Raw genomic sequence first — 12,385 nt, 5'->3', positions numbered from 1 at the left:
TTTAAACCTGGACATGTCAAATAAATTCTGATGAGAACTAATCTTTCTTAAATTAATCTTTGTTGCTGTGAACTCGTGCTTAGTATTTTTTGTGCCGGATGTTAACCTGCAGAGTTACTTTAAGTGTCAAGTTTATTCAGCACGCACTTAATTTTTTGCTGTTAACTCGGTTTCGGCCCAGTAGGTTCCCCGCTGTGGTTCGGCTCAGGGCGGATTTGAGCTGGAGGAGACAGAAAACAGGACTGATTATGAGTCCGTGTCAGGAGCAGAGAGGAGAGCGAGCGGCGGCGTGTAATGTGCAAATGCAGCAGAAAGCACTCCTGGTATGAGAGTCCCCATCTCATATATGGAGCAGATACAAACAGGGCCGGAGTGAATCCCTTTTTTTTTTTTTTTTCGTCTCCATCTCTCTTCCCAGAGAGGACAATATGCTGACAAAAACACCACGAGGGAGGGAGAGGAAATATTAAAACAAATGAAAACAGGCACACAAAAGGAACTGGAAGAGCAATATCTGTATTTGCATGAGCGAGAGCGCTTTGCAACATCAAAATCTTTAATGTCCGTGGAAGTTTGCGACGAGGACAGATTCCTGAGAAGATTTCAGCACATTCAGCACCTTTTCACCGCTCAGAACTACTTCGCCGGTGCGTCATTAGAGGATTTGTGAGTTGTGGATGTTTCATGTCAAGATAATCCATTCACACAAAAACTAATGCAGGATTTAAGTATCGACAGTCTTTTCCTATATAATCACACTTTCATTTCTTTTTGAGATGCACCGAGATGCTGTTTTTCATTCATTACTTACATCTTATTGGATTGTTCAGGCCTGATAATCGAATCTGCTTTGTTGATGCAATTCTATAGTAGTTTGCCTCTGAAATGGCAGCGTTATGACCATTATGCAGGTTTTTTTTATTTCTCATTTGACACAAATCTCCATTTATATAAAGCCGACTGAGTTGTGAAATCTAAATAAAAGCGAAGTGGGAGGATCTAAAATTTGGTGTGGGAACTTGCTTTGGATGAGGGAACATGGGAACAAAAAGGGGTGTGGATTAGCCGAGCTGATGCCTCCGTTCAACACGTCGCAAGATGAAAAGGTTGCTGGAAAACTCTGCTTACAGGAGGGAAGATTAGTAGTGCCAAGTGTTGAGGAAATACAAACAGATGCATGTGTTTTGAAAAAGAGGATCAAACTGCACTGAGAAACACAAACTACACACTTTCTGTATATTCACAGCACAGTTCAGTAAGTGTCCCCTTCCATTGGGCCACCATGGTACACCTTTTCTTCAGGAAAGAAATGTATGCTAGTGAATGACGAACGACAATTTTTCATTACGATTAAAAACACTCTTGAAATAATGACTTACTTATCTCGAAATACGGACTTGGTATTACAAACTAATGACTAAAGCTGCAAAATCAGAACTACTGCGTCATTATTTCAACAAAGTTTCAGATAAAACTTTTAGAACCATGAATAAAAAAGTGAGTTTATACCCAACTCAGCTTATTTTGACCGTAAATCTGAACAATCAGCTTGTTACAAAATAATATAAAACCACATCACAGTAAATGTTTCTGAACCTCACAAAAGCTTTATGGTGTGATTTCCTATAACAAGCGTGGAGGAGCTTTGATTTGAGCTTCTGTGCAGACAGGTAGTGAAAGACAAAACAGCTGAAAGGGAGCGCGTCCGTATGCTGAGAGCCATAAATTAAACACCCGGACCCTGAAATGGAATCCAACCATAGTTAATTTATACAGCTGTGTCTTTCCTACAGCGATATGTTCGAAATGCCTCCCGTGAAAAGGGAACTATTTGGCCGGCAATCATCTCATTTTGCGACAAAATAGGCCTTTCAAAAACGTCCAATTTCCATGTGAACCATATCTATGACAGGCATATGCTGAGGAGACAACGAATTGAGACGTACGCGCGTGCATACAGACCAGCGAATACACAAAAATAGCCCGGATGATTGGCAGTCCAACAAACAGCTAGCCAGGAGCTATAGGTAGCCAAAAAATCGCTGCAGGGTTGTGCTCTCTTCCGGTTCACCAGAGCGGAGAGGCCGCAAAGCAGAAAAGGGTAGTTGGGGGGGGGAAGCCGTGAACTGTGGCGTCTGTCATAGCTGCCAGGTACCGATCCACTCTTGCGGGAAGTTGATAAAGCCGGTTTTTCATGGGGAGCAGACACGGCCACCGAATCAATCCCCAGGAGAGAGCAGGAGGGGAGGGACTGCATACAGTGTCACGGCGCTAAACCTGCACTCTGGCAAATAAAAACTCATTAAAAACTCCTACGGTTGATTATTGCAATCTGAAGCGGAGCATCTGTGCTCTTCATGGACACAATGGGATTTGTTTATTTTTCAAAAAAACAACAACAACAACAAAAAACCCCCCATCACCCCGGGGCAGAGAGAGAAACTGTCTGAGTAAACACTGAGGGTTGTAACTTTTTTTTTTTTTAATGTTTGTCTCTCCGGTGTGCTCGCAGATGCAAAGAAGCAGAAGAAGGAAGGCAAGAAGCGAGAGCGCGCCCAAATGGACTGACGAGGTCGCTCGGCACCACGGAGCGAGGGAGGAGAGAGGGGCGGAGAGACGTCCACCGCCTCCGTTTCAGCACGGTTCCTCTTTATATGTCCTGTAGGTTGACCGTAGGGAGCCTATAGAGCTTTTACAACAAAAAAAAAAACACAGCGGAAATAAGACTTTTAGAGTTTTTTTTTTCTTCTTTCTAGCACCTGATAAGAAAAACGACTCGTACGTTGCGATAGGAGATATAATACTCGGCCATAGGGGACGAATAATGAATATGGAAGAGATCTGTGTACTAGTGTTCTTACCTAATGATGTTACTTCTAGGATTATTCTCTTAAGAACCAATTGGATAGGATTTGTGATACAGCTGCATAGCCTAACTCTAATTTGGAGAAGAAAAAAAAAACAAAAAACCCCTCTTTGGTCCATGTCCCCAGCTTAATGAAGCTGTTTGTTCTAATTAATTTGGTCAAAAAAATCTAAAGTTATGCATTTGCAGTCTGGGCTCAAGTTAATTTTCAGACTTTACCCCCATTTACTCTGTGCTACGACATCTCTCCTTTTATTTCTTGTAAGAATAAACATAAAGCTTGTTCTTTTTCTTGGGGAGGGGGTTGCATGAATTAGCTATCGTCCAACTGTGCAAACTGGTTTACTGTTTTTAGTTTGTTTTTTTCCCTCCTGCTGCTCTGTTGTACCTCAATTTATACCCGCTGATTTTTATTCTCCAGCTCTTGGCTGTAAAAAAAATTTGAAAATAAAAAAAAAAATGAATAAACGAATAAAAAATTTAAGTGCTCAGTATTGTAGTCCTCAGTTGGAGTTAACATTCCCCTTTGTGTCCTGTTAAGTTTCTGAAAATAAAAACGAATAAAAATTCACTCAGACGCATGTTTCTCTTTGGCCTCGTGCATCTCGACCACTGACATATTACAGATGAACGATGCCACATTGTGCTGGTGAAACCATTTGGAGACACAGTGCCTGCTCAACATGTGAACCATGTCATCACGCCCTCTTGAATAACTAATTTAAATCAAATGGATCAGAAAAAATTGGCACATACGTAAGTAAGTGAGTAAGTCAGGTTAGTGATGTGCTGTCACTTATGTACTTACTTGAATAACATAAATCTCCCCTTACGTGTCTCATTTTCAATTTGACAAGTTCTCTTTCCCAGCTTGTCAAATGCAGCATCGGTCAGTGGCCTTAAAGTCGAACTACGACGCTCTCCACGACCTCCAAAACTAGTGGTGGTTTTGCACGTGAAGGGCTCCGAGGTCAAGCTAGCAACAAAACTTCATATTTAACATCCAGTTAGACATTAAGAACTACTTGATTAGGGTTAAGGCAAAAAGACTGATTGGTTAGGTTTAGGCACCAAAACTATTTAGATAGGTGTAAACTCAAAAAGTACTTGTTTAGGTGGAAATGTCCACTGTGTGACCCATCCAACCACCTCAACCGACCCTTGACTTGGACTTTCGGATGTAAGAGGGTCAAACTTATTAGTACTGGGCCAGTGACCAGGCATGACAACGGGCTGGTCCCATCTGCTAACATGGAGGCAGGATTGATGACCAGCCACCCACCCGTTACGGCTTCAGTTCGGAGAGCTGCCACGTCATCCGTCCACAGTCCCGCCCGCCGGTCAAAAACTCTCTCCAAACCTCTCAAAACACATTTTGATATATATTTATTTGAATTTCATTCTGAGAGAATATGGCACAATGTAACCACTTGATGCAGTTCATCTTACAGTGTTGTAGGTGGCCAGTGATAGTAAACACTCAGATTTCATTGTCCAGAACAAATAATCAATCAAGAACGCATCAAAAAGGAAAAAAATAAAATAAAATCAATACCATTGTTACTGTACAGGAAGTATCATAGTGGGAGGGGAGGGGGGAGGAGGGAGGAGGGGGGAGGAGAATAAATGAGGGACTCTTGGGAGGGGGGGAGGGGGGACATTCAGATAGTAGCTATTAAAGACGTGTATGTACATTGCAAATGTACCACATCCCAATTACATATAATGTATTATATAGATATATACAATGCAAACAATAGACTCTTAAATGTATTTTTCCTATTGCAAGAGAAGCCACAAGCCACAGTGAGTGATACACAATGAACATCTACATACAGAATCAAATGAAAAATGAACACTTGTTATGTACATTTAACACTTGCAGCAGGCTACTGAGATTTACTTTTTTTTTTTGTTTCTTTTCATTTTATTTGCTGATTTTTGTTTTAAATCCACATGACCCCCCCGCAAAGTTCAGACCGGGTCAAACAGCTCAACACTTTGGTTGCTCCACAAAAAAAAGAGGAAAAAGAAAAAAAAAAAAGAAACTTTTTTTTTTCTCCCCAGGATGTTAAAATTGCAAAAAGTTATAAAGTGTGTCCAGTAATATAGCAGGCGGGGGGCAAGCTTCTTTGCCAAGGTGAGTGTGAAGCCTTATGAATTTACAGGTGAAAAATCGAAATGAAGCCTCTTCCCTCTGGGCCTCTGGGTCACATTGGAACTAGGTTTTAGCTTTTTTTTTTTTTTTTTCTGTCCACCTCCAGGTTTCCAGGTTTGCTCTTTTTCTTTTTTTTCTCTCTGGCTGCAAAAGTCAGTCTTGAAAAATCCCCCGGAACCATGCTCCCCAAAGTTCAAAAAAAAAAAAAAAAAGAAGTTTGGATCCGGTCGCTCGTTTTTGCAATGCAGGAATCCATTTCTTCCGTCTATCGTGCCCCCAGAAAACGCACATATATTTATACCTCCTACTCTTATAATCATGTTCTCTTTGAAACACTTCAATAAACCAAGCTATTCATATATTTTCATGGATTTTAAACAACACTTTTAATCTCGAAACCGAGAAGAAGAAACTCTGTCTGTACACGGATCATATTCTAATTTTTGCAATACTACATCTGTACTTTGTACAATGATAAACAGATTTTTATAAAACGTGATAGAAAATGTACAATACAGTGTATCTATATGTATTCCAGTACCACGCAAAGCTGTGTCTAAGTGAGTCTTTGGAAGCCTGTTGCTATTGAAAGACTGGTTGAAAAGAGGAAGGAGTGACGACAGGAGGGAGAGACAATCACACCGTGTGCATCTTTCCCTGATGTGTGCCGTGATATTTTGTCCAATCGGATGTCTTCATGCAGAGACAAATAAAACACTGCACACATGCAAGCCACACGCACGCACACACACACACACACACACACACACACACACACGTACACTCAAATGACAGCGCTGATCTCGGTATAATGGCAGACATGCAGGGTTTCCACAGGAAAGAACAATTTCCCATATGACAACTGTGAATACACACACACAGAAACACACACACACACACACACACACACACACACACACACTGGATGGAAAATCAACCAAAATATCCCGCTGTGCCTTCAGGATATATTGAAAAACGTCAGTGCTGTGAGTGTGTCCTGTACAGTTTTTGATTATTTCAGAAGGCATTGGGACGATGATTTTAGATTGTTCAGTCCAAAACTCTCATCGCCTGCTGCAATCATGCAGTGACTGTGAAGACGGAAATTACAGTAATGGGAGCTCAGAGCCGAGAAAAACAACATCTTTACCAGAAAAAAAAAAGGAAAAAAGTTAATTCGGGAGGCTGAATAATGTGCTCTTAGAGGAGACCTATTATGCTTTTGTTCATTTTTTCCCTCTTTCCCTCAGTTTGTTATGGAAGATCCTGTGCATGTAAAAGGCCTTGAACCTTAAAAAACAAACAAACTCTGTGCCAACAGGAACTCGTATCTCCCACAGAAAACACTGCTCCTTAAACGCCTCATCAGTAGCCTATAATTCCATACCTTTGTGACATCACGCTATGTCACCACGTTGAACATTTTTCATAATCTATGCTGATATTCACATTTGAAGTGAAGATAACATGAAGCTGAAAACATGACCAGAGACACAATGAGTGGTGCTGACTCAGGCATGTTCAAGCTGACCAATCAGAGCTGACTGGGTTCTTAAAGAGACAGGAGCTAAAACAGAGCCTTACAGATTTTTTCCAGCTAATTACTATAAAAAACCCCCCCAGATATATTGTAAATTATAACAGTTCAATATGTTGTACAGCTGTACAGTATACTGCAGTAAGATTTAGACAATATATGTTGATTTTAATAAAGTTGACCTTAATAAAGTTCATTTTATATTAGTACAATTCTGGCAACCACAGCTACCGGTATTTTACTGTATGGTATTTTATTGCAAACTTCAACTTTGCGGTAACTTTGCAACTTTGCAGTTGTGATTAGCAGAATTTCATTGTTGCAAATACGGTAAAACACATGAGGCATTCAAATTGGTTGGCATAGAAATCAGTGATTTTCACAGTAAAATTGTGGGTTTTCTACATACAATGACAGTAAAAATTACAGTCAAGCACTGTTTCTTGATTTATGGTAAAAGAGGCATATTATTTTGGATTTTATGGTCTTTTACCGTTGCCCTTTGACTGTTGGTTAGTTTTTTGGACCAGTGGTAACCCGAAATAAACTAATAAACCTGACAATGAAGATAATAGGTCTCCTTTAAATGTAGCACCACACACACACCTTCCTGCACACACACAACCAACGACACAGGTTTCAGAATAAAGGAGCAATTTGTTTATGTCACTCTGGTTAAGGCACTTCAAATTGCTCCGTACAATCTGGCGATATAAATGTGTTTTTCCCGATAAAAATCTTGCAGCTTGCACTCGCGCCACTGCGTTTTTTTTCTTTTTTTCTTTTCCACATGGCTGCACAAGACTGCAGAGATCACTCTCAGCACGAGTGAAGCCAGAGAAACCTTAGATTTTGAAGTCGTCTCTGATAAACGTTTCATGTCATATGTTCTCCGTAAAAGGAGTTTAGCCCTTTGACATAAGCCGTATGAAGAGGAGCCCAGCTAGCTCTGACGGCACATTATGATCTGTTGACTACAATAGAGACAATGTTTATTCTAGTCATACTAGGACGGATGAACGACAGAATTTATGTTCATGAGCACTGATGGGTTACAATGGACTCGTGGCGATATGAAGGTCATAACAACCTCAAAGCGACGGGGAACGGTGGATCGTGTTTGCACAACATGAGGATGAGACGCAATAAAAGCGCAGGACGGATGGTAAACAGCGCCGCGTCACGCTGTGTTTACACCAGACGGCAGGTTTCGTCTGGGACACTCGAATTCCTGCAGCAGAACCCTTGGCTGACCCGCCCAGAACGACTGTGACTTCTCCAAACATGGTCCACATGCAAGCGTGATCCTCTAGCTGTGGATTTTGTCAGTGACAACCCTCCATCCTCCTCCTCCTCCTCCCTCCCCCCACCCGTCTCTCCCTCTCTCTCTCCCTCTCAACCTCCTGTAACCATGACTACAAAGGCAAGCTTATCTGTTCCAAATGTACAAAGTGTACACCTTGGGGGCTATCAGTCGCTTTTACCCCTCCCATGCGTGACAGCCGCTCTTCTTTTCACTGTCACCCAACGACGCTTCCACGTTCTATCGCATGCCCACGTTCTCTCACATCATCCACTCTTCCCCGCTTCACGAAAGGGACTGATACAGGACCGTTGTTTTGTCCTCGTCTGCTCAACTACTTGGCAACAGGAGCAACGGGGTGGGGTGGGGTGGGGAGGGGGAGTAAAACGGTTTATGAGAACTTTGCTCCTGGTGTTTGAAGTGCCGAGGTGATAACTGCAGTGAGCAGCACTGCTTTATTTATTTATTTATTTATTTATTTTTAGATGCTTCCTGGGCCATCTCCCAGCTCCGGGAGGTGATAAACTGCCATCACCTTCCATCAAACACCCAAGCAGCGGCTCAAACTGGGACCCCTGGACCTCGGCTCAAGCTGCGAGCCACTTACTCTCCTGCTGGTATCACTCAAACGACAGCTTAGCACAGATTAATCAGATATTCTGGACGGCTCTTTACCCACTACTGAGATGTGTGACAGATGTCAGGCAGACGTGGCTCGATTTATAACCGTGACGGATGGTTGGATGTTGAACTTGGATGGATGCCTCCATTCCTGCTTCAAACTGCCGCGATAGCTCAACACAGATCATCCGTGTGTGTGTGCAGCAGCGGTGGAAAGTACGTTCACTTGAGCACTTTATACCTTTACTGCCATTTAAGAAGAAAATAGAAAATGTGGTTTGCCTGATTTGAACACAAATCAGGCAAAGTAAGAACAGAGATTTAGATTTTTCTCTGGTTAGAAGTGGAAAGAAATAAGCAACATTTAAATCAAAATGTGATGGCTTCTGTTGGGTCGTTTAGCTGAAATTCTGACAATTAAACCATGTTATTTTATGAGGAAAAACAGAATAGTTGAAATAAAGTTTTTTTGGAGGGAGGACTTTACAATACTGTAGTCTTCCAGCTCGAGCTGAGACTTCTCCAGAGACACAAACCACGTGTGGAGTAGAATTCTGAATGCAGGGTGTGGTATTTCTTTCTTTCTTTCTTTCTTTTTTTACGTTGTGATATTGCAATTTTAATTCAAGTGAAGGATCCTTCCACCGCTGACGCACGGCTACAGACGTGAGAGGCATCCTGAGGTTCGCTCCCGGCATTTTCAAATAGCATTTCACCGTATTGCTTCAGGTTGCGAGCAGAGAAATGTAAATGTCAGTGTGCCGGCTCAATGCGAAAAAACTGTGACTTATTTCTGTAACTCTGAAATTTTGAAAGCGAGTGAAAGGATGTTTATCCTGCGGTGTCTCTGCACATAAAGGAGCCGAGACATGGCAGGAAGGAAGCGGAGGAAAGAGCAAGACGAAGAATTAATGGTGGAGCGAGTTAATGAATGCATACGTGATATTTACATTACATTCATGACCTCGTATATGAGGTAGAGACTATAACAGGATCAGGGGCTGAGTGGAGCACTAAGTGGGGCATGGGCGCGCAGCAAGTGAGCACAAGCTGAGCGTGTAATGGGCAATCTTTAATCTCAAATGTAGGTGTTCCACATTGTCCCGTAATCTGATCAGCCTCATGGTGAGTTTTCATTATAGGATCTGTCCCAGATCTCTCTTTAAGGAGACAGCCTCGAGGAAGCTTGCTCGGTTCGCGGGCGTAATTCTGCGCCGCGCCCCCCTGCCGGCAACCGTGGCAGCCTCCTGATGGCAAAGCACTCATGCATATTCATCATCAGCTCCTACAGCATACATTAATGTAACTGAGAATTGTCTAATAGGTTGAAATGATGGATGACACGCATGAGTACACAGAACATGTCTTACAGTAAATTGATATTTTCTCATTTCTTTTGTAATTAAAATGAGCACAACTATTTATTACTTTAATGATTTACATATAATCAATTAACTTGTTATTTTTTTAAAAATCTTTTTTCTTTTTAAATGAAGAAGGAGATGGGTTACAAAATGTGCACGGCGAAGACGCGAAAATTAGCCCTTATTTAAATCACGAGGTCGCAACCTGTGATCAGAAGTAAACTCCACTCTTGGAGCAAACACACATATCAGAACGTATACCCACACACACACACACATACACACATACACACACACACAAATCCACACACTCACACACACACACACACACTCAGGTTTTCGCAATCATCAGTACAGTACATACAGCACACTCATCAATCCACAAATCTGCAAGATCGAATAATAAAAAAAAAAACCATACACACACCACACAGTGCCTTCCCACAGCTCTGAGCTCCGGCCACCTGTTTTCACTGACGGAGTAGGAAGGATCCCTGCAGTCGTGAATAACTTTAACATCTTCACAGCAACGTCTTCGTCATGAAATATACATCAAGCATCTTGTCAGCAGTTGTGAAAGCTGACGTGACGTGATGTGATGTGAGCGGCTGGCGAAATCAAAGAGTGCGACTGAACAATCACATGCCACATTTTGCTTTTTCTCTTTAGTCGTAATTCTTGTGTGGTCTTGGTTAGTCTTTCATAATGATGTGTTGCAGGTTAAATTAGTCAAGTATCCTTTGATAAAAATGGACAAGTTATGGTTTTTACACGGGTTATGTGAGGGACTATTTCTTGGCCGGGTGCAGTGATTTCCACACAGTGACCACAAGACTTCAGAAAATTTTTGCTCCCGACCAAAAAAAAATAGTGCCACATATAAGAACCCATTTTCAATGCTGACTTTGTAGGCAGAAATATAAGATGTTAGATGCTCAGGGTATTTATGCTAAGCTAAGCTAAGTGTATCCTGGCCTCACCAAGACAGCAAATAAGCATATTTACCAAGGATCTATGTGGAGAGTTTTGGTTATTCTTAATAATGACACATGGCAGGTTGTATTTAGTGAGTTTTCTTTGATTAGAAATCCCACATTTCCAAAACAAGTAATGGTTTTTACAGATGTTATGTGGGGGACTATTTCTTGGGAAATCTTTGCACCCAACAGAAAACAAAAATAATAATAATAATGATAATAATAAACACATAAATATAAAAATAGTCTCAAACATAAAAAAAATAAATCTTGTAAAACCAAAACTTGTTTTTGTTTTTGTTCAAATCCAATAAAGGAGATATAAGCCATGTGTTCTTAGAGCTATTTGGTTATTGTTCATAGTGACACATAGCAGGTTGTATTTTGCTGCAGTTTTCTATGATAAACAAGTTATTGTTTTTATGGGGGTTACATGAGGGACTGTATCTTGGTTGGGTGCAGTGACTTCCTCGAGGAAACGTTTGCCCCATTATCAAAAACTAGTCCAACACAAAAAACGCTAATATATAAACAAGATATAATGGGATAGATGCTCAAAGTATTTATGCTAAGCTAAGCTAATTGTTACTTTGTCTAGAAGGATCATTGATTGAATTGAATGGTTCAAAATAGAAGCTGAATCAATCCTGTGGGTGAATGTTTCTATTCTATTCTATTTCATGGTACAAAGATATTAAAAAAAGTTAATGAAAATTACAAAAACAATCACAATCACGTCATTGTTTTGGAGTAGAGGTCAAAATTTGGAAAACTCATATTTTAGTACCTAGCCAAGTACTGAAGAGTAGAGAAAATTCATTTCTGTGATTTGGCTGAACTGATTCCTTAAGTCCTAAATGATTTCTCACCACTGCTTGGTTGACAAGTGCAGCTCTAATATATTTATATACCTATTATGTATTAATGGCAACTCATTCCCACGGGGGGCTCACGGGTAGATGGGAATCGCATCCGACCCTGATGTGACCATTTCAGAGGCAATCTATGCAAGCTGCCCCACTTTACTCTACATGTTTGCTGGTTGGAAGTGCCATGATGAGGATCACAGACGGATAGAAAGAAGGCAGGCAGAGGGGCACACATGGGTGTACGTGCATCCTCCAAGCCAGCGCACACCCACGTGTGCACTCACATAAATATTGAGTATACACTGATATGTACAGCTATCTACAGGTATCTTCACTGAACTTCAAACTTCTGAGGTTTGTAAATTCAGACAGCCCTATTTTCCCATTTTGAAGTTTTCTTGTGTCTTTGTACAGCACAGATCCTCGCTCTTTATCTTTTTTTTGTTTTTTCTTCAATTTTTTATCAGCTCAGTGTCACTCCAATGTGCTCCCTGCTTTACAAACCCTCGCGCTTTTATTATTATCATTCTTTTTTTTTTTTTTCGGCTCACAACACTGAATGAATCTGAATTTTTCACAACCCTCCGTATCCATGCTGCTTCTGCACAACACATCTCAGCGCAACTGGCATCATTTGAACTTGTGTAAAGTGCTACAACCGGTTATTGAGAGAGAAGTTGAAAAAAAAGA

At 41.1% G+C, this 12,385-nt stretch overlaps 1 protein-coding gene and 1 long non-coding RNA gene across 2 annotated transcripts in view; both read left to right on the top strand.

Annotated features, from left to right (window-relative positions):
- Nucleotides 1-3,437, top strand: part of ptn (pleiotrophin) — a 47,087-nt gene extending 43,650 nt beyond the window's left edge. The window contains exon 5 of the mRNA XM_037122503.1: nucleotides 2,513-3,437. Coding sequence (XP_036978398.1) covers nucleotides 2,513-2,568 — 56 coding nt within the window. The 3' untranslated portion in view covers nucleotides 2,569-3,437. The remainder of the gene's footprint in view (nucleotides 1-2,512) is intronic.
- An 824-nt stretch (nucleotides 3,438-4,261) lies between these two features.
- On the top strand, nucleotides 4,262-12,270 carry LOC119032828. Its single transcript, XR_005079055.1, has 2 exons — nucleotides 4,262-5,802; nucleotides 5,907-12,270. It is a non-coding gene; the product is annotated as an uncharacterized LOC119032828 (long non-coding RNA).
- The last annotated feature ends 115 nt before the right edge of the window (nucleotides 12,271-12,385 follow it).

Source organism: Acanthopagrus latus, chromosome 14 (assembly GCF_904848185.1).
Source record: "Acanthopagrus latus isolate v.2019 chromosome 14, fAcaLat1.1, whole genome shotgun sequence".
NCBI lineage: Eukaryota > Metazoa > Chordata > Actinopteri > Spariformes > Sparidae > Acanthopagrus > Acanthopagrus latus.
This window is presented reverse-complemented; position numbering and strand designations above follow the sequence as displayed.